This window comes from Cetorhinus maximus, chromosome 14, assembly GCF_964194155.1.
Source record: "Cetorhinus maximus chromosome 14, sCetMax3.hap1.1, whole genome shotgun sequence".
NCBI lineage: Eukaryota > Metazoa > Chordata > Chondrichthyes > Lamniformes > Cetorhinidae > Cetorhinus > Cetorhinus maximus.
This window is the reverse complement of record NC_135892.1, coordinates 77,193,113-77,220,274: the sequence shown is the minus strand read 5'-3', so window position 1 is coordinate 77,220,274 and position 27,162 is coordinate 77,193,113. Positions and strand designations below refer to the sequence as shown.

The window sequence follows — 27,162 nt, the reverse complement described above, 5'->3', positions numbered from 1 at the left end:
GGTATCATCCTCATAAATCAACATTGCACCTTTTCTATGGCTTCAATACCATTGCAAAATGAAATTCTCGAAACTGAACAGAATAATCCAGATTTTTGTTTCTTTTTGTACTCAATGATCTAGATATACAATACAGAATTTTGAATTTTTTATGACTCTTCTCCCCCCCCCCCCCCCCCGCCCTCCCCAGCAACTTTGCATATCTGTACCACTTTAGTTTCTGTTCATCAGCTCCATTCTTTGCAACGGTTTTAGTTTTTATAGGAAGTGCTAATGACCAAAATTCCTTTTCAAAGTTAACCCAACAGTTTGTGAGGATGAGATTATGTCATGAGGATCCATACTGTACTGCCATTTGAACTCCTCTCCAGCGGATACTTGTATCTTTCATAGCTCTTGACCATGCTGTGCCCTATTGTGAGGTGAGAAGAGCGGAAAGGTAAATTGACAGGGAGCCTCTGGTCCTCCAATCCTCAGATATGGACCTGACTGGTTTTCTACCTTGCCAAAGGATTTCTAATGCCCGCACACCACTAAACTAAGATTCCCACGTTTGTGGCAATTTGAGTTCACTGCACACCTAAGGTTAGTATTGTATGTATAGTCAAAGTTTTCAATTAGCGCGTTTGCTGCCTCAATTTTACTCTCCCTGAAAATGAATGGGGTGAAATTGCAGCTGGTGAGCACACAAGTGGAAAGTATCAGCCATCTAATAAGTTATTAGTCATGTGTTTATTCTTCTTGCAGACAGTAGAGGGTTGCAGGTGGCACCAAAGCAATGACAATTTAATAAGAGGACCAAGGATTGAGAATTTTTGGAATTCTGTTGATATAATATATAAAAAAAATATTTCTCTCTTTCAACAGAACTTCGCAAATTGAAAGAGCCATTGTAACGATATTTTTTGGATTTTAAATATGTTAATATAATAAGTCACTGGGCTCATTAAAGCTTAATTTGACTAGATATCCAGGTTTATGAGATTCCTAATTTTGTTGACTCCAAGAGCTGAATTTTGCGTTTTGGGTCAATATTATAATGTCGGATCAAATGTGGGTCCTGACACCGTGTTGGGAACCGGCACCAACATGGCTTTGCCTTGATGGGTCCATTAGTGACCAGAGGGCATGCTCACCATCCAATTAAGGATGGTGGGCGGGCTCTTGAAACTGGAGGGCCAATAGGAACTCCTCCAGCACTGGAGGAACTGCAGCCTGCTGTTGCAGGTGCGGGGGAGAGAGAGGGCACCTTTATCTTGAGGTACCCACTTATCCTCTTAAAATGTGAATTAAAAATGGCCACAGCTGCCGAGCCACCATGGTGGAGGGGAAACCCCTGCAAAGGGTGGCCTGCCGCCGCAGCTATAACTGAATAGGCAGGTTGGGGATGAGGGCGGAATGGGGAAGGTGATGGGGCTTAGAGTCTGCCTGCAGTGCTGGTTCCCCAGTCTGCTGCCAGGTGACTGACTCCAGGAAGCTTCCGATGCTGCAGCCAACTGGAAAGTTTCAGTTGACCTCTAATTGACCTTTTAACGACTTCAGTTGGCAACCCATAGCTTGTGGGCAGCTAGCCATTACATCCCTGACCCACCCCTCCCCAAAATGGCTTAGGGGCGGAGTGATGCAGGTGAACTGATATGCAAGTCAGTAGCATGAAATTCTGGGGCGAAATCCCTGCTCCACATGGTGATTTGATGGGCAATTTTGTGATGGAGTTGATGTCTTAGATTTAATTCATGTTGTCCCTCGCCCCCCCCCCCCCCCAGCCAATAGAAATAAATTTGCTTGCGATTGCAAACAGACATATCGCTCTGAGCGTAAATGAAACCTCAGCTTGTCACTCCACTCCCATGCCACTTATTAGTATGGATTTTCTCAGAAGTAAAAGCTTCTACTTTGCCCCTTCCCACAATTGTTTTTGATCCTATGTATCAACTTTGCAAAATTAAAATCTGGTTGTAACTACATTTTATAAATTGCTTAAATTAATTTTACTAACCTATAGAGAAAAAATATGCTGCCTAAAGGAGCAATGTTAATTTCAAAATTGATTATAAAAAGATAGGTAAAAGTCTAATTTTGAAATGGTTTCCCAGGTACAAAATGCCAAGCAAGTTAACAGTGCACTGAAGCTGAAATTAGAAGGAGGCATAGAAGAATTCAGACCATCTGAGGTAAATAATATGGTGCTTATAATTTCACAACCAATGTAATTCTGTCTTGTTATGTGTGCAGTTTTAGGTCTGTAGTTTTATACGTTATATGATAATATTCCTCTGTTCATTGACTACCTGTAAAACTAGACGGATCTGGAGATCTGTGGCAAAAGTGGAGTTCTATATCAAGAAATTACTCTTTCACTTGGCATAAATAAGTACATGAATGAATCCACATTGGGAATGCCACCGTATTCAATGTGCACTGATCTTTTTTGGCAAGATTGAAAAAAACACTTTGTGTGCTGATGCAATGCACATCTGTGCTCAGATATGAGGTATGTCTGCATTTGCAGCTATACAAATTTATAAAACAATTCTCCCTTTATCGTTTTTGGGAATTAAGTGTGTGCAGTTTAGACCTGGGGAAACCAGAACAAATGTTTCAAAAATTAGACACGAAATAAACACACTCTCTGTCCTTTGCAAATGGGATTAATAAACAGCCCAATAGACATTTGAAACTCATAACAGATGAATCTATAAACTATCAATTGAGTATGGGTTCTTTCATCTTCTATTTACACACAGCTGCTAATAATTGGACAAGCTGTGTGGAAATTACTTGAAAGTTGAAATTTTTATCTTGGAGTATAATAGGCATGAATTGGAAGATTTTATTTTGGTATGTATGTAGGTCCCAATGTGCCTGAGACTATAGAGGGGGAATATTTTTAACTTTGGAAAAGGTACTTGGCAATTTTACAAAGGTTTAGAATAACTTTTTTTTTATAGGGAGCATGTAGAATAAACGGTTTGACAGAAAACAATATAACAAGTTGAAAGAGCAAAAGTATTTGAACTTCAGTCATTGTTGTGAGGTGTTGATAGTAGTGCACCCGTTTCTTGACTTAAGATGGGAGTGCACTGAAAACGCTTGACTGAACAAGTCAGTGAAAAGATTAGCAATGATGTGATTTCATCTTCTCATCAATAACTAAGGCCAGAAATACTCAAATACTGTTAAGTAGCATTATGCAACGTAAGTTTTTTTTTTATGGGGTATGTTCAGACTTTAGCTTAAGTTGAAGCTGTTTATTTTTTTCAATAAAATACTCATCCACAGAACCTATAAATTGACAGATGACCAGAGGAGCATTAAAAGGGTATAAGAAAGTTTAATGATTTACACTTTTAGGGCTGAGTTTTATGTGCTGGTGTTGGTCAAATCTAAACAATTGAGACATGATGCAAAACTTGCTAGGATGGTAATGCTAATAGCACTCAATTTTCTAGGGTCAGGCCATTTGAAAAAATATTCATAAGATCATGATAATTAAAGGTGAAGCAGCCATTAATTCCCTTTCAGAGCAACTACCCATAAAGACTCTAAAGTCCCCTTATTGCAGTATCCAGTTAATTTTCCTCATCCCAAAGTGTTTGCTTTGATTACCGTATCTAGAAGTCCACTCTGGAATATTGAACTCTCTTTGTGTGAAGAAGTACTTCCTGGTATTCTAAATCTGTATTACATGAGTAACCTGCAATTATTTATTTTATTCTCATTTGTTTACATTTGTCTCTGTTAAACTTCATCTGCTATTATTTTGCCCACTTGCATATTTTATCAAGTTCATTCTATAATTTCTGAGCTGCTTCATAAAATTTCACTGAGCTTTCTAATTTGGCATCATGGACAAATTTAGTTCATTCTATAATTTCTGAGCTGCTTCATAAAATTTCCTTGAGCTATCTAACTTGGCATCGTGGACAAATTTAACCAATTTGAATTGGGTTTCTGAGTCCAAATAATTGATGTAAATTAGAAATGTATTAGTCCCAGCATTGAGTATTGTGTGCAGTTCTGGTCACCACATTATAGGAAGGATGTAATAGCTCTGGAGAGAGTGCAGAGGAGGTTTACAAGAATGTTGCCAGGGTTAGAAAAGTGTAGCTACGAGGAGTGATTGGATAGGTTGGGGCTATTTTCCTTAGAACGAAGAAGGCTGAGAGGTGATTTGATTGAGGTGTACAAAATTATGAGGGGAATAGATAGAGTGGACAGGATAAAATTGTTTCCCTTGTTGGAGAATTCTAGAACCAGGGGACATAGATTCAAGATAAGTGGCAGAAGGTGTAGGGGGGACATGAGGAAGAACTTTTTAACACAGAGGGTAGTGGGTGTCTGGAATTCACTGCCCAAGTTGGTGGCAGAAACTCTAAACTCTTTTAAAAAGTACCTGGATCTGCACCTTAAGTGCTGTAAGCTGCAGTGCTATGGGCCGGGTGCAGGAAGGTGAGATTAGAAAGGGCACCTGGGTGTCCTCAGTTTGGCATGGACAAGATGGGCTGAATGGCCTCCTTCTGTGCTGTAACTTTTCTATGATTCCTGGAGTACCACAGTCACCCCACACTACCCAAAAATAACTCCTGTAACAAGTACTTAATAGTTTCTACTCTGAAGCTAATTTCTTAGCTATGCAAAATATTTACCCTGAGTTAGCTTGATCTTGATGGTTATCTTAATTTTGTCAAATGCTGTCTAGATACATTCATTTTAGGGGTTCCGACAGCCTACCAGGAATGCTACTTCCTCAAAGATGTCAAGGACGTTAGTCAGGCAGCATTATCCCCTTTCTGACTCCATATTGACTGCTGTTAATGAAATTATTATACAGATAATACTTAAGTTTCCGGGCATATTCTATTGCATTATTTCACAGAATTGAAGTAAAACTAATCTGTTGCCCTTTTTGAATATGGGAACCATGTTGACCTGTTCCTAATCTAGTATCTCCCCATTGTCCAGTTACTCCTTTCATAATGATTGCCCATACCTTAGGAATCTCTTCCCTACAACATCAACTTGAATTTAGAAATCTCATTTAACATAGCTCTTCATGGGAATGGTTAGCAAACACAGAATTTGACACCACACCAGAGAGGGGATATCAGGAGATGGGACCAAAAGCTTGGTCAAAGAGACAGGTTTTAAGGAGCATCGTAAGGGAGGAGGGGAGGGATCGAGAAGCGGAGGGTTAAGAGGGAATTCCAGAGCTTGTATGCTGGACAACTGAAGACACGGCTAGTGGTGGAGCAAAAAATACTTTGGGTTGTGCTAGAGACCAGAAATGGAGGAGTGCTGAGACATAGGGCAGAATTTAATGGTCCCTTGGGGATTGGTGGGGGGGGCATAAAATTCCCAGGGTGGCCTTCCCACCAGCTGCCCACCCACCTATCTGCAATTTTATGTGGGGTAGGTGAGGCCTAGGGTGGTCCATTACCCTCATCCCAATGGAGGCTCTTGGTCACTTCCTGCCCCAGCCTCAATTTTGAGGCTGGTGGGAGGAGTTCCTGGGAAGGGGGGCCACTGGCAAGTCACCCAGCTCGGGCTTGAAGGGAGGGGGGCAATGCCTCTCTAATGAGCTCCCTCTCTACAACAGTTTCTCTCTCTTCTCCTCCTCTCTCCCTCCCCCCCCACAGTTGCTCACTTCCCCCAGCCTCTTTATCAAGATTTCCCAGCCGCCTCCTCGGGCCTCACCTCTCCTCCCCACCATGAGATCCCTGCAATTACCTGGACTCTGGGACTTTGAATCTGGGGACTGCCACAGTCCCATTCCTGATCATTGTTGGCGGAAATCCATTTTCCAGCCAACTAACTCTGAAGAGTTTAGAAATAGGGAAGGATAAGGCCAAGGAAAGATTTGAAAACCAGGATGAGAATTTTAAAATTACGGAGTTGCTGGTCAGCGTACACAAGGGATGATGGGTAAACGTGACTTGGCGTGAGTTGGGATACAAGCAGCAAAGTTTTGGATGAGCTTAAATTTACAGAGGGTGCAGGGGTGGACAGCCTGCAGAGTATTGGAATAATCGGGTAGTGTCCTTCAGCCCTCTAGGGAAAATACTGTCTATCCTTCAGGGTTTATTGCTTTGCCCTTTTAGCCTGTAAAAGATTTAATAGCTCCAAATACAGATCGATGACTTGAGGGAGGTGGTACAGCAGTAGGACCAGAAAATTGTATGCAGACAAAATTTAAAGAGATGTGGACAATTAAAAAGTGTCAGAATCAGTGGGCAGAATCATTGCATCCTTAGGCTCAAAAAGCATTCCACGCTGTTAGAAGCTTTTTGCTAAAATTAAGGGGGAAGAGTGCTAAGAACTGATCACCAAAAATGAAGGGACAAGAAACCCTCTGTGCAGGTGTCAGTTGACAGGCAAATAATGGAGCAGACCAACATCTGAACTCTTGTTTTATGGCTGCAAGACTAGAGATGGTGCTGCAAGAGGCGAATGTGAAGTGGATGGCCCTATTTTTCCATTTATCCCTATAGATCAGCAATGCAGCAAACCTGGAAAAAGGTAGGGGCAAAAATCTTGCATGTCCATTTCATGGTCTTTGCAGCAAGTGACACTGCTGTACATCTCTGTCCCTGAGCCTATGAAGACATTCTCAATGGATGTGCCAATGCTTATTGATATGGAAGGTGGCATCATGGGTTTGAACAAGCAGGCTATTTTGGCATAAGTTGCTTTTGGATGCTTGCTCACAAGCAGTGCCACTGAGGCGTTAATGATGTTTGCCACATATTATTTGAATATTTTAATGAAGCACCACGTGTTTCAGGCAGGAGTTTCCTGTACCACCTAATGTCTATTGAAAAAGTAACTCAACTACAAGTAAGTGGAGGCTCAACAATACTACCCATTTCTGGTCCTATACGTTGTGCATAAATGCAGCTTTTTGAATTGTGCATGTAGCAAAAAACTAACACAAAAATCAGCTCCGTTATATTTGAACTGTTAATTATATTATTTTATTTGACACTCAAACCAAATGCTTGTCACTGGTGTGTGAACATGCATTCCAATTTTATGGTTGCTATTTTTCTAAAACTAAAGTTGTACTTATGGGGAGTAACACTTTTATATAGAGGATTTAAAATTGGCTGTGAAGGTATAGTTGGGTACACCAGAGTATGTGTGTTAATTTGTTTTATCTTAATTGCTATGACTTAAGCAGTGCTAGAATTTATTGTGGCATGATTATATCAGTTAATATAAATTGTATGAGGATATTAAAAGACTTCTACTTTTCACACCAAGTCAGCTTTTGATCAACTGTCTAGTCTCTTCCTTTAACATTTGATGAGTATACTCCCTCTTGTGGTACTCAGGAAGCCTTCATCTTGAAACTCTGTTTTATACTGAGATAACTGATTTTTGTAAATGCTCAGCAATTGGCCTTAGTTGTCCTGGGCTTGGCAAGAGGAAAAGATCAGGCAAAGTTCCTGGTTCTGTTTTCAAAATTGTGATCTTGGCTTGAAAGACTGTGGCCCGGATATTCTTCTCGGGCTCTTGAAATGCAAATCAGGCCATTTTGCTGTTTCCGAAACATACCTGACTCATGACTGACTTTGCCCGGGATTTTTATTTCATCAAGCAAGGGGTGGGTTCCATGTGCGGTTTTCGCAACGCAGTGCAGGAGGAGTGTGGATGCCGAGTCAGACTGGTTAGAAGGTTAGCCTCAGTTCTTGGGGACAGCAGCCCAGCTCCAAGTATTGTTCTTATGACACCTAAACTTCACACCGATCCACAACCCCATGCCCCCTCCATTCTCTCTTGTACTCCTCATGCCCCCTCATGCACATTCCATGCCCCTTCATACACCACATGCCACCCATGTATCCTCCATAGCCACTCACCCAGTACCCACCATGGGTGCTCAGGTGCCATGCAGTAGCAATGGGTGCAGGTAAAAGAAAATTCAAACCTGTAAGAATCTAATAAAACTTTCATTCAAACATCTGGCATTGATACTGCAAAAAAAAACTTAATCCCTCAAATGGCCATTAAGTTGTGCAAACAAACAACCAGGTATTCAGGAACCACAACAAAGGAAGATTGTTATTAAAACCTCATAAAACGACCAATCACTCCCCCAAGCAGCTGTGCAAATGGAGCTGAGTACACGGAATTCAGCCAAGCATTCATAATGGTCACACACTCTCCGTGGAAGTGTGATTTTTTTTTGGGTTGGGGGCTTCTGAAATCCACACCACGCGAAAATAGCATTGGGAAGATAATTGAAATTTCCTAGGATCTTCACAATGGCAACCCTAACCTCAGAAGAGTTGTGTATGTATCTTGCACCCAAGGCTTTCCCAACCCATAAAAAGGCCAGGTGAAAAGAGCACGGGGTCAGGAAGGCAGAGCAAATTTGTTTTTGCAACCAAAAAATAAACAATTTCAGCTTTCTCCACCCGATTCCTGCCTCCATTGGGAGACTAAAATCTGCGGGGGTGTGGTGTCTTTGTGTTTTTGCGTGTTTTGACATAATCTACAAACAGGATTGGACTCACCTCTCCCTCCAGCAATAAAATAGTTTGTTGTTCACAGAATGGAGGCATGGGTAAAATACCAGAAGTTGCTGATAATCTTGGGAAGAAAAAGGGGACTGGAGAACATGCTTTTCACCAAAATTGCTGTTCTTAGGCCTCCATTTCTACATTATTAATTGAACTAAATTAAATGGTCTCAAAATAAATTGCAGATTAATCATATGCTTTTAACTGTAACAACTTGTTCAGTGTGACTAAGCAACATTTCTTAAGTAACTGATAGGTGTATACAACATTAGGGCAATCTATTGACCATATGTGATCTTGAAATAGGATATCTTTATTCACCTTTTTGTAAACTGATTACTAATATAATTCCAGTGTATGGTTTTTAACTGTTCTTAATGGCTACAAATGCAAGATTAGGGACCAAAAGGGCATCTACACATGGAGGCAGATGGCGTGGTTAAGGAACTAAATAAGTACTTTGCATCTGTCTTTACCAAGGAAGAAGATGCTGCCCAAGTTATATTAAAAGAGGAGGTAATTGAGGTACTGTGTGAAAAATTGATAAAGAGGTGATAAAAGAAAGGCTGGTTGTACTTAAAAGTTAAAAGTCACCAGGAAGTAAAGGAGGAAATCGCAGAGGCGCACCGGTCATAATTTTCCAAATCTTGATACAGAGATGGTGCCTGCGGGCTAAAGAATTGCCAATGCTACACCCTTATTCAAAAAAGGATGTAAGGATAAACCACCCAGCACAGGCCAGTCGTGTTAACCTTGATGCTGGAAAACTTTCAGAGATCATTATCCGGGATAAAATTAACAATCACTTGGACAAGTGTGGATTAATTAGGGAAAGCCTGCAGGGATTTGTTAAAGGCAAATTGTGTTTAACTAACTTAATTAAGTTTTCTGATGAAATGACAGAGTTGGTTGATCTGATGCATATGGATCTCTGAAAGGCATTTAGTAAAGTGTCACGTAATAGATTTGTCTGCAAAGTTGAAGCCTATGGAATGAAAGGGAAAGTGGCACTATGGATGCAAAATTGGCTGAATATCAGAAAACTAAAAGTAGTGGTGAATGGTTGCTTTTCAGATGAAAGAATATACACATTGGAGTTCCCCAAGAATTGATTCTAGGACCACTGCTTTTCAAGAAATATATTAATGACTTAGACTTGGGTGTACACAGCACAATTTCAAAATTTGCAGATGACACAAAACTTGAAAGTATTGTGAGCTGTATGAATAATAGTGATAGAGTTCAAGGAGATATAGGCTAGTGGAATGGACAGATGTGGCAGATTATATTTAATGCATAGAAATGTAAAGTGGTACATCTTTGGTAGGAAGAATGTAGAGAGGCAATACAAAAATAAAGAGCACAATCCTAAACGGGGTGCAGAAGCAGAGACCTGGGGGGTATATGTGCATAAATTATTGGGTGGCAGGGCTGGTTGAGAATGTAGTTAAAATGCGTGCTGGATCCTGGGCTTTATAAATAGAGGCATAGAGTACAAAAGCAAGGAGGTTATGATGAACATTTATAGAACTCTGGATCAGCCTCAGCTGAACAAATGCATCTAATTTTGAGAACCACACGGTAGGAATGATGTGAAAACTTTAGAGAGGGTGCTGGAAAGATTTACACGAATGAATCCAGGAATGAGGAACTTCATTTATGTGGACAGTTGGAAAACCTAGGGTTGTTCTGCTTGGAGAGGAGAAGGTTGGGAGGAGATTTGATAGAAATATTCAAAATCATGAAATCTAGGCAGAGTATATAGAGAGAAACAGTTCCCATTGGCAGAAGGTTCAAGAACCAGAGGACACTGATTTAAGGTAAAAGACAAAAGAACCAACGGTGACATGAGGAAAAATATTTTTATGCAATGCATAGTTAAGATCTGGAATGCACTCCATAATAGAGTAGTGGGGCAAGATACAATTAGGACTTTCAAAATGGAATTGGATAAACATCTGAAGAGGAAAGTTTGCAGGACTTATGGGGAAAGGGCAGAGGAGTGGGACTAACTGAGTTCTTGCAGAGAGCCAGCACACAGACAATGAGCTAAATGGCCTCTTTCTGTGCTGCAAGCATTCTATGATTCTATGTTGTTGGATACGTTGCACAGCAGATAACAAGCGCATCAGCTTGCAATACATTTTCCATTTGCTAGCACAAGCATTTAATGTGTTTGAGCTAAACTCTTTTATATGCTCTTAAAATGCAGCCATGAAGCTGCTTGCAGAGATTCTATTAAAGAGTGTGTTAAGTGTTTGTGTGAGAACTGTATCAGTCAAAAAAATGACTTGCTTGTAAAAAAAACATTTGATGCCAAGAATAAATACAATTCCCATATTAATCAAACTTTAAGTGAGCAACTTATAGCCTCAATTATGATATATTTAAGGTACAAAATACCAGAATGTGAGACTTTCTGAATTATTGCAAGCAGGTTTCCACAACATATTTTGTTGGGTATCATGCGTTAGTTATTTTCTGTATAGAATGCGTGGCAGTATTTTAAGGTGGGGTACGATTGGGGTCAGTAAGCCGAAAAGGGGATAGGAAGTATCTTGAACATGCTATCTCTCCAGAAGCACATACATAATGCATATTAATATTTGTCCTGAGTGTTAGGTTCTAGAGAAGCTTTATTTTCATTAAAAACTTTTAAACAGCCTTATGGATCTCTGTTTTGAATTTTGTCTTTTGGCTGCTTGCTGTTGAACAGAAGGGAGGGGAATAAAAGAGGAGGACATCGACTTGGATGATATTTTTATCTACGAGGATTTTTGTGCCAGATTTGGGATATGTCACCTAACAAGTTATTTTCTATTCAGGAGGCAAAAATTGCAGTCTCCAGTCGGAGCTTTTAACTGATGGGACTAACTTTTTAAATTAATTATTCTTTAAAGATAATCTTTTTGTGAAAATACTCAGAAGTATTCCCACACTCCCCATATGCACCTTTAAGGATATCAGTGTCTTCAAATTATCTTAGAGCCTATAACAGAGGCCCTTGGATACAGCTACTGAATATATACCTGAAAAGTAATGATTTAGGTATAGGTTTTGATCATATTTGCTTACTAATATTTTTAGTTTTTGCCTAATAGTCCTGTTAAACTGGAAAGAGATAGCTGGCCAGTCAGCTTTTGAAAGTTAATATTTACACTGAGACCCTTTGTTCTGTTAGAAGGATTAACATTTCAGATAAAACTTTTTTAGATACTGGCTTAACTATTTGCATATTTCCAGCATTTTCTATTACAGATTTCCAACACTTAACCTGTTTTTATTTCAGATTTCAGCATTCATCATTGCACATGGGTGGGGAATGTGTTTTGACTTTATGCAATAAACCTCAACAAGTCTTATCATTTACTACTTTTGCTATGTGTAATGCAATTTGCCACCCAGGTATTGCAGTTTTACAAAGCACAGTCCTGGGCTGGGGGAAATCATGGCATTGAACAATGGCAAATCACACTCACTGCATATTTGCAGTGTGCAAATATACTCTTTGTTAATTAATGACAAAATGGATTTTACTTCTATTATTAATCAAATTTTTATATCTATTATGACATGAAAAATATTACCTGTTTTTTATATATCAGTGTATGTGTATATATACAGTAGAATAAAACTTAACAGAAGAATTGAAGCCATTGCCTACAACTTTGGCCTAATGGGTTTTTGATTAACCTACAATATATTTGTCAAGTCTCATGAAGTGTAAACCTTACATACTTAAAACTAACTGTGCAAACAAAGGTATAGTTGACACCTGTCTACACATGCTGACAAGTTTAAAAAAGAATACAAGAGACCAAGCAAAATCTTGGATATAACTATAACATCCAAAAATAAGAACTTTTGATATTGAAATTACTTAAAATTTGCAGCACCTAAACAGGTCATTTGGCCTAACTAGCTTATGCTAGTCTTTAACGAGCCTCCTCCCATCCTACTTCATCATCTATACATATCAGTATATCCTTACATTCCTTTCATCCTTGTACCCACTAAGCTTCTCCTTAAATGCATCTATGCTAATTATTATTATTCTAACCACTCTGGGTAACTAAGTACCTTCTGGATTTATTAGTGACTGTCTTATATTATGGCCTCTGAATTTTTTTAATGTCAATTTATACATAAAACAATATGAAAAGTATGGTACTGCACATGATGAATAAATGTCATTGCAGGATAATAAAGATTTTGATGTAGAGATTTTTACATTCTGTTTTTTGCACTCAACAAATGCATGTCCTATATGTTTTGTTTTGAATGGTGCTGGGAACCTACCTTCACAGCTTCAATTCTTTTTCTGTTCCTTTTTTCTTCTCTGATATATGACTTATGTTTGGAGTTCAGTGCCTTTAGACCATTCCATATTGCACCCAACTTCCCATCCTTCTACATAAGCCGAAATGCTGAAGGCCATGTTTAACCCTGCCCACCCGGTGTAAGCTGGGCAGTTAAAATCACCTAGGAAAGTTGTTTGACAATGTCCTTCACCTTTCAATCTTTAGCCTATTCTTCTAAGCAGGTAGAAAAACACCTGCTTGGCAACCAGTGAGGTGCTGCTTTAAATATGCAGATCAGGCTGCGATGATATCATCGTATCCAACAGATATTTCAATTAGATGCCTGAGCAGGGAAGCAATTTTGGCTTTCCTGCCAGATGAACATGGAAGGGGAAAGAGGTAGGGCCAGAAGAAGCCAAAGCAGGTAAGTTTTTTTAAAACTTTATTTTGGTTTGCTTGTGGGACCAGGGGAACAAGAGTACCCCATGAGAAACATTTAGGTATCCATTATCTCAGGTCCTCCCACCCATCGATCACAAAGCCCTGCCCAAACTACATCTCCGCAACATAGCTGAGTGCCAGTGACTGTTCTGCCTGACAGTCTGCTCTTTATCAACCTTAGGTTCCTGCCGATTTCAGATGGGCAACTGAAAAACCACCCAGGCCTCTCTCTCTTGAGGTTCGGAGGATTTGCTATCTACCTCAACCTGATCCTATCTGATACTGTCCTCGTCAAAATCAAGCCTTGAGTGTCAGCAGAAATTCAAGTGTGGATGCCACCTCAGTTCAGCCCAACCTTTCCCATGTGATAGCTAAATGTGCATGCAACCAACAAGAGTAATTGTGTAGCAATCAGGAGCTATAACTCTGCCTAACATTTTTACTCACCTTTTTTTATTCGCTCCCTTTTCCTAGTGCCCATTTTCTTAATGGGAAAATTTAGCACTGCCATTGTCAGCTTACTGCGATCAGTTATCTTGGCAAATAATGAAGGTCAAACTTTTGACTTTTCTGTAGAGTACTGCAGCGCACTGGGCATAATGCAGTGAACTTTCAGAGGAGCTTGTTTTTTTTTCTTGGAGGCAATAATTGATTTGAGAGTTATGCAATGGTACTAAAATTTTCAATCCAGCTATATTAGTTTTTTTTAAAAAGCAAACCATTGCCAGAGGGATCTGTCTTGCCTTTAAATATAGATTTTTTTCTTCAAATAGAAAATTGAAGTAAAGATTGACTATGGTCCAATATGAAGTTGAACCTATTCCAGATGCCTTTGGGGAGAAAACACCATTCCACCGATGCTTTTGATCTCTTTTCTGCACCTCCAAAAAAGATGTAGTGGTGTCTAGTTCCTTCTTCATTGTGTTCAATTTCCCTGTTAATTACAGATATTGTTTAACCCTATGAAAGAGAAAATGCATTATAGGTTTTCTGAAGTTCTCATGTGATCAACGAGCTTTAAATAAAAATAATTCCAGTCATAAATTGGAGTTTGTAGATCGTGGCGATCTATGATGTGCAACTGACTTTTATTTCCCCATTTCCATTTACAGTCCACTCAAAAAATCAATGCACGTTGGACAACGGAGGAGCAGCTACTTGCAGTACAAGGTGGGCTTCATCCAAAGGCCTGAATCTGAAGCTGTGATTTATTCAGAGCTCTTATTCAATTGCCACTTTAGTGGTATTATTGAAGCAATCAGAAAAAATCTAAGGCCCCTCAGGAGTGTTGGATTTTTCATAATACTCAGACATTTATGTACTTGGTCAGCAGCAATTTTAAGACAGATTTTTTCTAGAATTCAGAATTTTTTTTTGATAGAACATTATTAGTTCTAATAACATTCTCTTGTTAGTAATACTTTTATTTGCCTTTTATATCAACCTTGGCCATTAGAAAGATTGACCGATGCAAATATATAAGCTCCCTGCTTCAAAGATATGAGAAATATTCATTGCATTGGTGAATGTTATTTCAAATGAGCTTTTGTGAGATTTTAAATCGTGACGAGCAACGGTTCATAAGCATGTTTTATGTCTGCCTTTCTAATGAGCAAAATGTATACAAATTGATCAGAATCTTGGGACATTCATAATTGATTATGACAGGAATTCAAAGCACCTTTCCTGAGAAAAGTAGGTTATGAACCTTTTTTGTTTGCACAATATTTTAGGAGCATTAGTGTGTAAAAGCAGTATAGTGCTCAACTTTATAGTCCCAGGATTTTATTAATCTCGCCCAGAGCATTAGTTTAGACACTGAAGTTAGCCTCAAATTTGAGCTAGACAGGGAATTTGAGCAGTTAGGTTCCTGCTTCCTTTTGCGATCCACTGATGTACTGGAAAATCTCTGCCGATATCTAGTGAGAACAGAATCAGGCTCAGTTGTGATGCATTTCAAGGTCAGTATGTGGGCTAACACAAAGGGTGACCATTTGTGCCTGAGCCTTTACATCAGATGGTCACCTTCTACTTTACTGCTATGATATTTTTCTGTTTCCCACACCAGCTAACCCGTGGCCTCCAAAGTAAGATTTTCAGCTGCCGAATTATGAGCATTTTCAGCTTGGGAGCACCTCTTCCCACTTCAAACTGGGATGAGATTGCACAAACTATTTTTTTTGCTGCAGTTCTAACCCAGCAGAGACCTCTTCCAGTTACTGTGAGCAGTTTCTACCAACTAGTGTGAACTGGATTTGAACCTAGGGGTAAAGGCCAGTGCCCAACCAACTCATTTCCACCACTTCTTCATTTTTTAATAGTAATACCCATTTGTAATTTTACATTAGAGTGTGCTATATCTCTTAAAAATAAATCTTCCAAAAATTAACTTTTTAAAAAAGTTTTATTATCTTTCTCAATTACTGTTTTTGCTTTCAGTCTTAGATTGGGGAGATTTAGTAATCTTGAGTTCAAGAAATTGAGTTAGCATTGATAGACATGGTCACTTCACTAGAGATGCTTTAACTTCAAGCGGGTGTGCTAATTTAGCTCCCTCACACTTTATGACTTAGAAACTCCTCCAATACAATTTGCCTGATGATTTTGGGACTTCAGTATGTCCTGAACTTAAAGTTAGAAACAAATATTAGAATTAAGTTTTTTTTTGTACCTGTTCTATATTATACACACATTGTAGAATTATTTAAGAAGGAAAAGAATGATATTAAGCATCTGAATTTTATTAGCATGGAAAAATACAGCTCTTTTAAAACCAAGGATTCTTGTTTCATTGAGCAATATGATTTAAAAATAGATAGAAACTGTGGTCCACTGAAATAGTGTTGCAACTAGAACATCAAGACTGGCAAGTTAACAATTCAAATAACCCAGCTTTCAGGACTGCATCTGTGTGGCTGTTGTGTAAGTGAGAAGCAGGCACTCTATGTCTTTTGCAGTCAGCTTTTTAAAAAGAGCCCTTTCCATTAGCAGCATTGAAGTTGTGCTGTACAAAAGTGTTTTGTTCTTCTATTCCTCCACATCAGTAATGAAATAACAACACATTCGGGTAATTATTCACACTGCTCACCTATGTGAAAATGTGCTTGCTTTCTGCTCACCCCTCCATATATCATGTGCATTGACTATTTTCCTAGTTTTCTATTTGAATGTTTACAGCCATTCCCCTCTTACTGCTTCATTATTGTGAGAAGAAATCGCAAGCTAATAATGTCTTATGTGACTGCAGGTGTCCGTAAATATGGGAAGGACTTTCAAGCCATTGCAGACGTAATTGGAAACAAAACTGTTGGCCAAGTGAAGAACTTTTTTGTTAACTACAGACGTCGTTTTAATCTTGAAGAGGTCCTACAGGAATGGGAGGCAGAGCAAGGAACACAAGAATCAAATGGAGTTTCTCCCACACCAGGGGAGGAAGGAAAGCCTACTTTGATTTCCGTTCCAGCAAAAAGTCCAGATATAGAAGAGGAGGTAGTAAGTTTTTCCACCCTTACACTTAAACACCGCAAATACCTTTGTTTCTGTTGTAAGGGCAAATACTAAGGGCCGGATCTTCACAACCGAGGCAGGTGGATCAATATTTCCCAACCCAGCAGACCCGTCTTTGCAGAAAGAGCACTCTCAGACCCAATTATCGCACCGGATGTTGGAGGGAATGGTGGGCGGTGGTGGGTGTGCAGGATGGACTTGGGGCCTGCCATCCTCAGAAGCACATTGGAGGTGGCCGTGGGCAGCCGAGTGCCAAGACAGGCTGTTTAACTGCCCGTCTTGGTTCTTTGGGACTTAGCCCCACTTTTTTTATATTTTTGGCCCTCTAGCCCTTGATCCTCCCGCGCCTTCACACATCCAGCCACTCTCCTTGCCCCCCCCAATCCACCCCACTGGCCCCTCGTATCCTCCATGCCAACCCATGACACTTCCATGCCCATTCACCCAGTATATGCTCTGTACAGAATCAGTGAACCTTATAGTAACAATGGCATGTGTGGAACTACTTAAAAAGCACCCATTCATAATTTTCTTCAAAAAAGCTGCTATTGTTACAACCTTATAAAAGTGTCAATCAGCCACACCCTTAAAGTAAAAGTAACAGACGCTGTAAACGTTTGACGTTACTTTATCTTGTACAAATAAACATTGAGCCATTGACAAACAAGATCTTTGAAAAAAATAGATTATTATAACATCATTAAGCTGTCAATCAGACAGAGTTTTCCCCTCTTTCCAGCTGTGTCAACAAAGGTAATTGTTTTATGGAAGTCTGGGCTCAGACTAAAGCCTCATTATGCATGCTTGGCTAAGAGCCAGACTCCCATAAAAGGATTACCTCTGTTGACACAGCTGGTGAGGAGGGAAAACTTTGTTTGACTGATAGCTTAATATTATAATAACTTATTTTTATTTGATCTCTTTTGTCAATGGCTCAGTGTTTATTTGTACAACATAGAGGTGTGAAGTGCTTATAGCTTCTGTTATCGATAGGACTAGGAACATAGGACTTAGGAGCAGGAGGAGACCATTCAGCCCTTTGAGCCAGCTCTGCCATACAATAAGATCATGGCTGATCTGGTTGTGGTCACAATTCCACTTTCCTATCTGCTCTCCATAACCCTTGACTCCTTTGTTTATCAAAAATCTGTTTAATTCTGCCTTGAATAAGTCCAATGACCCAGCCTGCACTGCTTTCTGAGGAAGAGAAATCCACAGACTAACGACCCTTGAGAGAAAAAAATTCTCCTCATTACAGTCTTAAAAGGGAGGCCACTTATCCTTAGACTGTGTCCCTTAGTTTTAGTCTCCCCCATAAGTGAAAGCATCCTCCTGGTTTCTACCCTATCAAGCCCCCTCAGGATTTTATATGTTTCAAAAAGATCACCTCTCATTCTTCTAAATTCCAATGAGTATAGGCCCAACTTGTTCATAGGATAAGCCCTTCACCCCAGGAATGAATCAAGTGAACCTTCTCTGTACTGCTCTAACCCAATTATATATTTCCAAATAAGGAGACCAGAATTGTATGCAGTATTCTAGATGTGGTCTCACCAATGCCCTGTACAGCTACAGTAAATCTTCCCTACTTTTATATTCCATTCCCCTTGCAATAAATGTCAACATTCCATTTGCCTTCCTAATAACTTGCTGTAGCTGCATACTAACCTTTTGTGATTCATGTACCAGGACACCTAGATGCCTCTGAACCACTCAATCTCTCCCCATTTAAATAGTATACTGCATTTCTATCTTTCCTGCCGGAGTGGACAAGTTCACATTTTCCCACATTGTACCCAATCTGCCAAATTTTTGCCCACTCATTTAACCTGTCTATATCCCCTTGCAGGCTCTCTACCTCTCCTTGACAACTTAATTTCCTATACATCTTGGTGTCATTGGCGAATTTAGGTACCATGCATTCGGTCCAAATCATTGATGTAGATTATAAATAGTTGAAGCCCCAGCACTGATTCCTGTGGCATTCCACTAGTTACTTCTTGCCAACCCAAAAAAGGTTCCATTTATCCCTACTCTCTGCTTCCTATTAGTTAACCAATCCTTTATCCATGCCAATATGTTACTCCCTATACTATGTTCTCTTATCTTGTGTAGTAACCTTTGATGTAGCACCTTATCAAATGCCTTTTGGAAATCCAAGTACACCTCATCTACAAGTTCTCCTTTATCTACCTTGCTTGTTACTTCCTCAAAAGTCTCTAATAAATTAGTTAAACACAATTTCCCTTACACAGCCTAGTTGACTCTGCCTGATCAAATTATGATTTTCTAAATATCCTACTACAACTTCCTTTAATAATGAATTCTAGCATTCTCCCTATGTTAGGCTCACTGGCCTATAGTTTCCTGCTTTCTGTCTTCTCCCTCTCTGGAATAAAGGTATAACATTAGCTGTTTTCCAATTCGCTGGAACCCTTCTAGAATCTGAGGAAGCTAGCTTTCTCTTATACTTAACTTTCTTTTTCTTTATTATTCTGTTTAGTCATTCCTTGCTGGTTCTTAAAATCTGACCAATTTTGTGATCTACCACTAATCTTTGCAGATTTGTAATGTTTCTTTCAATTTAATACTATCCTTAACTTGCTTATTCAGCCATGAATTATGCATCCTTCTCAGAGTCTTTCTTTCTCACTGAAATAAACCTTTGCTGAAAGTTATTAAATATCTCCTTAAAAGTTTGCCACTGCACCTCTACTGTCCTACATTTTAACCTAGTTTCCCAGTTCACTTTAGCTAGCTCTGCCTTCATACCCTTGCAATTACCTTTATTCAGGCTTAAAACACTAGTCTTAGACCCATACTTCGCCCCTTCAAACTGAACATGAAATCCTATCATGTTATGATCACTGTCACCCACAGGCCCCTTTACCATAATGTTATTGAGTAATTCTGTCTCTTTGCTCTTTACCACATTGAGGATAGCATGCTCCCTGTTGGCTCTAGAACATACTGCTCAAAGAAATTGGTCCACATACACTCTATGAAGTCATTTTCCAGGCTAGCTTTGCCAATCTGATTTGTCCAATCTACATGTGGATTAAAGTCACCCATGATTATTATGGTACCTTTCTTACACACCCCATTTATTTTTTCCTGTATACTCTGTCCTACAGTGTAACCACTGTTAGGGGGCCTGTAAACTACTCCCACAAGTGCACTCCTCCCTTTCCTATTTTTATCTCTATCCAAATTGATTATACATCTTGCTCTTTTGCGCTAAGGTCATCTCTCACTGCAGTACTGTTGACATCCTAAATTAACAGAGCTACCCCATCACCTTTCTTAGCTTGTTATCTTTTTGAAATGTCAAATGGCTTTCAATATTCAGGTCCCAGCCTTGGTCACCTTGCAACCATGTCTCCATGATGGCTTTCAGGTCATACATATTTATTTCTACCTGTGCTAATAATTCATTCATTTTGTTACAAGTGCTGCATGCATTCAGATACAGAACCTTTAACCCAGTTTTTTTTTACTATTTTTAAAATCTCTGGTCTTATCTACTGGTGCACTTAAGTGACCTCTCTGTCCCTTCCTGCCACACTCTGGTTATCTTTACCCAAATCGCTACCCTGCTGTAGTATCTTGTTGTTACCCTTTGATTTACTACATCTCCTTTCACACAATCCCTTCACCCCCCTCATCCCCACCGACTATTTAGTTTAAAGCCCCCTCTACCACCCTAGTTTCCGACTCACCAGGACACTGATATTTAGTTTTTAAAGAAAATTATGAATGGGTGGTTTTTTAAGCAATTCCACACATGCTATTGTTACTATAGTGTTCATTGGTTCTCTACAGAGTGTATACTTCCGAATGGGCATGAAAGTGCCATGAGTTGACTTGGAGGGACCGTGGGGGGTGTGGGTGGGGGACAAAAGTTGGCATGAGGTTGCATGGGTAAGGCCTTTTGACCTTGCCTTTCAAAAGGTTCCCAAATTCAGGCTATGATTCTTGACTCCATTGAGGGGCTGTGAACCACAAGTCATAGAGAAGCTGGTCCGACTCCTCGAAAAATGCAGGGGGCTAGGAGACGTCTACCCCTACAGTGGAGCTTGTCAGTTTGGGAGTGCAGGCTAACCGTTCGCACCTTTATTACACACCACTGAAAATTGTAGGTGCTGGGAATGGGGGCAGGAATCACGAAATCTGGTCCCACCTGCCATTTTTAAATAGCTCCAGAGCCCTTGGAACTCTGCAACAACCCAGCCCTAAGTATTTTACTATACCAAGGTTCTTTCTGACACAATCTCAATATGTTTATTGAAAACTAAATAAGCATATTTTATTGCTGATCTGATAATTTGGTGGATAACATATTTCAGTGAAGTTTAAAAAGTTGAGCAGCCTGAAGGTAACAACAATAATTAAAAACTGTGAATAACAAAAATAAGTTGATGCACATAATTTTGCAGAATAAACGAAAACCATTAATTGAAATGTCTCGTTGTAGATGTTAGACATGACGGAGGGGTTGGGTTTCTGTTCCTGCAATTACCAACCCCAATTTTTTTGATATATGTTCTTTCATGGGATGTAGGCGTCACTAGCAAGACCAGCATTTGTTGCCCATCCCTAATTGCCCTTGAACTGAGTGGCTTGCTAGGCCATTTCAGAGGGCAGTTAAGAGTCAGCCCCATTTCTGTGGGTCAGCATGTAGATCAGACTGGGTAAGGATGGCAGATTTTCTTCCCTAAAGGACTTTAGTGTATTTGGAGAAGTGCCTTTGTGTATTATGACCATAGGCTTGCCATAGTCATGTGACATCAGATGTCACCCTTGGTGTATGAAGGCTTGAGAGCAGAAGCCATTTCGTCCACCACTTGCAACATGTTGTCAGGAGTGTGCAGCTGAAATTGAGGGGATTTTGATAGTTGTAAACGAGCCAGCAATTGTAAGAAACAGCAGAGAATCATTAAAACTTCAGTCTGCAACTTCGTACAGGACATTGGTCACTGGGTAAGTCAGCATAGCTTTGAATATTCCAGTACCTTCACCTATTGGGATGAAGGCAGATTTGAAAATAAATTGGAAATTCTTCCAGTCTCAATGGCAAAATTATGAAAGTTCCATAAAGTTAAACAAGAAATCTGAACAAATAAGAGTATCAGCTCTGTCAACAGTGCTGGGGAAAGAGTGCTACAACCTTTATTGCACTCTAGATCTCACTGAGGAGCATAAAAGCCAGCCTTGTGAAATTTTGGAGGCCTTAAGGACCCACTTTGAGCCCTTGTGAATACTTTGTTTTCAACACCAGAGCTCAGGAGGAGGGGGAGAACATTGAACAGTATGTGACTACATTGAGATGCCTAGTTAAATCTTGAGTTTGAACAGCTGAAGGATGATCTGATCAGAGACAGATTGTCTTAGGAACAAGAGATCCCTCCACGAGAGCAAGTCTGCTGAGGGAAGGGACGCCTACTCTGAAGAAAGCTGTTGACATGCGCAGAAGCTCTGAAATGGTCAATCATCTGTATGATGGGAGAACTGATGAGGCTTTGCACTCTGCTGAGAGGCAGTTCAGGCCTTCCATGTCCAAAATAATGGAGTGAAGCAAGAACTATTTGCAGAAGGGCCAGCAGAAAGATCAAGGCTGGAGTACTGGATGTAAATGTTATGGAGGACACAACACAAAAGAAAAGGAAGTATGTTTGGCATGGGGAAAGCAGTGCTTTAACTGCAAGAAGCTAGATAACTTTGCACGCCAAGTGTTTTGCTGGGAAGAAGAAAAGCAAGCCTATAAAGATGGTTCCTGAAGAGATGTCGATGAACTAGACAAATTACTCTACACCCTAGAACAGGTTGGCACCCTCAAGCCTAAAGGAGAAAAATGGTTTGGACTATTGGAATGATGACTGCAGAAGGAGAGTATGAAGTGTCAGATAGACACTGGTGCTACGTGCAACATCATGAGCTTCGCAGACCTGCGTGAGGTTGCGCAAGATGGTGACCTAAAAATTAAGCTGTCAAAAGTAAAGTTGAGACTATATGATGGAACATTGCTCACCTTAAGAGGGTAAACTAAGCTGAGCCACAATAATGAAGACGATCTACAATTCCAAATAGTAGACACTAAGCAAAATCCACTCATCCCAGCTGAAACAAGTCAAAGAGTTTGGGCTGATAACCCTCCATGTACCAGAAGAGATTTGAAGTGTTTCGCATGGCACAAAACCATTTACTGCTTACTTACTAAATCCTAAAAAATTACAAAGATGTTTCACAGGTCTTGGATGTCTTCCTGGTGAATATCATCTTGAAGTAGATGAGATTATGCAACCAACTCAGCATCTTCCGAAGAGAGTTCCAGCTGCTCTCAAACACAGCCTGAAAGACAAGACAGAGGAGCTTGAAAAGATGGGAATAATCAAGAAATTGACAACTCCTACAAACAGGATTAGCAACATGGTAGCAGTGAAACACTTTGGAAAGCTGGGGGTGTGTAGAGATCCAAAGGACCTCAATAAAGCTTTGAAGAGATCTCTCTACCCCATGCCAAATATTGAAGAAAGTTTGCCACAACTTGCCAAGGCGAAGGTCTTTACTGCCCTAGATGCGAAGGATGGATACTGGCAAGTGAAGTTGGATGAAAGCAGTAGTTTCCTGACTATGTTCTGGATGCCATTTAGGAGGTACAAATGGTTGTGCATGCTGTTCGGAATTTGGCCATGCTTCGGAAGAGTATCAACACAGAATGCATGAGATAGTCAATGCCCCTCCAGGAGTGGAAGCAATCATGGATGATCTACTAATCAGTAGATGTGGAGATACGATGGAAGACAGCATCGCAGACCATGATCAGAATCTAGAGAGAGATTGCCTGATGAACCTGAAGCTGAATAAGAAAAGGTGACTGAAGTCAAGCACATAGGTCATGTAGTGACAGCGAAAGGGGTTTGCCCTGATCCTGATACGGTGAGAGCAGGAGCAGCAGAGAATCAACAACCAAAATAAGCAAAGGCGGTGCAATGATTTGTTGGATTTGTAAACTATCTAGCAAAGCTCATGCCCCAGTTTGTCATCGGAGTGAACCTCCACGCAAACTCACTGCAAAGGATAATCAGTGGTATTGCTGTACAGAACAAGCAGCAGCTTTCACTTGCGTGAAACAACTAGTGACGACAATGCCAGTGCTGAGGCACTACGATGTTGACGATGAGATCATCCTGCCAGCGAGACAGGACTTGGAGCAACCCTCATGCAGCAATGAGAACCAGTTGCATTTGCATCCAGACCGTTAATGCAAACTGAACGATGCCACGCAGAAATTGAGGAAGAGTTAAATAAAAATGCTGGAAAAACTCAGCAGGCCTGGTAGCATCTGTGGAGAGAAACAGAGTTAACATTTCCAGTACAATGTGACTCTTCTTCGGAACTCGCCCCAGCTTTGGATTTCACCCTACCTTTCTTCTGCGCCGTCCGTCCTCCAAAGCCCTGGAGTAGGACTTGAACCAACAACCTTTTTACTCAGAGGCGAGAGTGCTACCAACTGAGCTATGGCTGACACCCTTCTGATATCAGCAGATAAACAGAAGCCTTGTTCTACATGTCAGTATAGTAAACATAAAAATGCTGCACAAAGTCCCATCAGGTTTCTAATTTAAAGTAGAATAGGTACTTATGTCTTCAGAAAGTGATAGGAAACAAAATTGTGGATCTTGAGAACTGTTAACTTAAAGGTTGGTATAATTTGTACAAGTAAATATGTAGCATTAATGTTTTAATATAGTTACATCTGATGAAGATCTAGAAGCACTTGTGCTAATACACTAATGAACTACTGTATTTCAAAATTGTAGTTATCAAGCTGTGCTAATTTAACTATGTCTGTAAAGGGTGCTTGTTTTTCAGTGAGCTATGGCTACCGTTTCCCCTTATTTCTCTTACAGGTTCAACCTCCTCCAGCTTCTGGCCCAGCACCTCCAACTCCAGTTACTGTAGCTGCTACATGTGTCGCTACCTTAAACCAGCCTCCACCACTGCTTCGACCAGTGCTTCCTGCAGCTCCTGCTCTTCATCGTCAACCACCTCCTCTCCAGCAGCAGACTCGATTTTTACAGCCAAGACCTTCCCTTAACCAACCACCGCCCCCACTAATTCGTCCAAGTAACCCTATTCCACCCCGTTTGAATCCTAGGCCAGTACTACAGCAGCCTCCATCACTGATTGGAATTCAGACTGAATCACAGTCTTCATCTTTACATTGACTTATTTTTTTCTTTGCTTTATGACCTAAAACAAAAAAGTTTGCTTGTGTGGCTTTGTTTAACTGAAGATGCTTCACATAACCCAAAATTCACCAACTAAGAAGAATGTTTCACACTATCTAATTGCATCTTGATGTACTCCATCTCTGCGAGTTCTACGTTTTGGGTGAATTGAACTCCTGACAACACAACAATTTAAATTAGATGATTTATTGTATATCAACATATCTTTTTTGTACAGAAAAATAAAAGCCAGTAAGATTGACACCTGAGAAACTTAAGAAAAATATTTTTAACAATTATTTATGAAATTTGATGCACCACAGCCCTTGTTTTATTGCCCTGTATTAATTTATTATATTTGAAAATACAGTATTCAGCAAATAACGGCAAAAACATCAGGAAACATTTAAGATTGTATTGTGTGAAATACAGTCTTTTGAACTTGTATTTTTTATGGTTAAAACTTTTTGGACTTGACAGCATTAACTCCTGGTTGTACGAGTCAAAAACTTTGTCCCAAGGAAGTGCACTTAATTCAACTTAGTTCCAAAATAGATATTTTGGTTTGAAACACCAGTTGGTAAGATTGAAAATTAATCTTAATTTGTTAAATGTTATCAATTTGCTGCATATAATTTCAGCTTTGAATTTTGTAAAATGGTTAACATTGCCGAAAGTGAAGTAGTTACTGCATTTAATTGGTTTTGATACCAAAGAGGTGCACTTGGTTTAGGAAAACTCCAGATAATCATCTTGTTAATTAACATTTCAGTAATGTTAAATGCCTGTTCCCAGCTTATCAAAATCTGTCATTACTCCTACCTTTTTAAATATCTATTTATAAAATGATTAATAATTACTGAAATGTGGCAATTGCTGCATTTTTGTAGCAAACATATTTTAAATTTCTGATAAATATTAAATGCATTTCTTATAAATTAAAGTGATTTCCTCATAGGATACAAGTAGTGAGTCCTGTTCGAACTGAGATGAGCATCACTAAGGGTACATTCATCATGCTATCAAATCAGTATGATTAAAGTTGTTGAAAATGGTGGCCGAGAATAGGTCCTAGAACAGTTATTTCCAAGCCAGTAGTTTGTGGGTCTGAGTTGTAAGGGTGTCCTTCATAGTGCTGTACACCTTGAGTGTGAACTTTGTCAGTTTTCATTCTAGCCAGTACACTGAACAGTAGAGTACAACAGGATACTTACTGTGAGGGGAAGGTGACTAGGCTAGCACAGGCACCATTGCCTTACCCTAAAAATGTGCCTCCAGTTGGCTGCTGATAATAGACCATTAACTATGATCATGTATTAGAGGACAGTCCACAGAATCATGCTTCCCCAGCAGGAGACTCAAATGTGCCCTGCGGGGAAATAGAGGAGGCACGGGTGTGGAGGTTTTTCAGATAGTTACTTTTTATTAAAAATGGCTTGAGACTGTAATTGATATGCATTAATTCTTTTTTTCCGTGTAAGATGTTTGAAAATACTAAAATGAAATACTGTAATTTGATGTAGAAAATAGCACAAAGAAGAACCTATAAAACCTCAAAGTACTTTAGTTTACTGTACATATTGACATGAATTTTGTCTTATTTTAGTTTTCGTTTTCAGTTTATAGTGTAACAACTGTGCATGTACAGTCAGAGCTCCCTTATTTATCTGTTAAGTCAGACATTCGGCATGTATTTTAAGCAGTATTTTTAGTGTAAGAAATTGTGTGCTTGCTCCTTTGCTGTATTAAACTTCTATCTGGAAATGCTTTTCTTTTCGTATTTTCTAAAGTTTTGTTTCAAAGACTTGGAGTTAATGCATTGTTATAATTGGACTTTACTTCGTTAAGATCTATTGTACTCCACAAAGCATTAATCCTATTGATGGAAATTTGTTAATGAATATTGCAGGGAGAAATAGTTTCCAAGTCCATGTAGTTTAAGTCCATGTAGTTTTGCTTGAGGCTGGCCAGTTTTGTACTTTGATTGACAAACATTTATTCAAGACGAACACATAAGCAAGGCAGGGATTAGGGCCTGGAGTTTCTATTATATAATGCATGTGACACAGAAACTTGCCATTTGGCCCAATAGGCCTGTGCCAGTGGTTATACTCTGCAGGAGCTATCTCCAGCTTACTTCATCTCAAACTATCAATA

At 39.6% G+C, this 27,162-nt stretch overlaps 1 protein-coding gene across 7 annotated transcripts in view; it reads left to right on the top strand.

Annotated features, from left to right (window-relative positions):
• The window catches only part of LOC144689745 (REST corepressor 3-like), an 80,232-nt gene extending 53,463 nt beyond the window's left edge, over window positions 1-26,769 (top strand). For 4 of the 7 annotated variants that reach the window (XM_078557109.1, XM_078557110.1, XM_078557114.1 and 1 more), the window contains 4 exons: window positions 2,097-2,174; window positions 14,380-14,437; window positions 16,515-16,759; window positions 24,685-26,769. In XM_078557109.1, coding sequence (XP_078413235.1) covers window positions 2,097-2,174; window positions 14,380-14,437; window positions 16,515-16,759; window positions 24,685-25,002 — 699 coding nt within the window. In that variant the 3' untranslated portion in view covers window positions 25,003-26,769. The remainder of the gene's footprint in view (window positions 1-2,096; window positions 2,175-14,379; window positions 14,438-16,514; window positions 16,760-24,684) is intronic. The other 3 variants (XM_078557111.1, XM_078557112.1, XM_078557113.1) reach the window with 2 other exon arrangements.
• The last annotated feature ends 393 nt before the right edge of the window (window positions 26,770-27,162 follow it).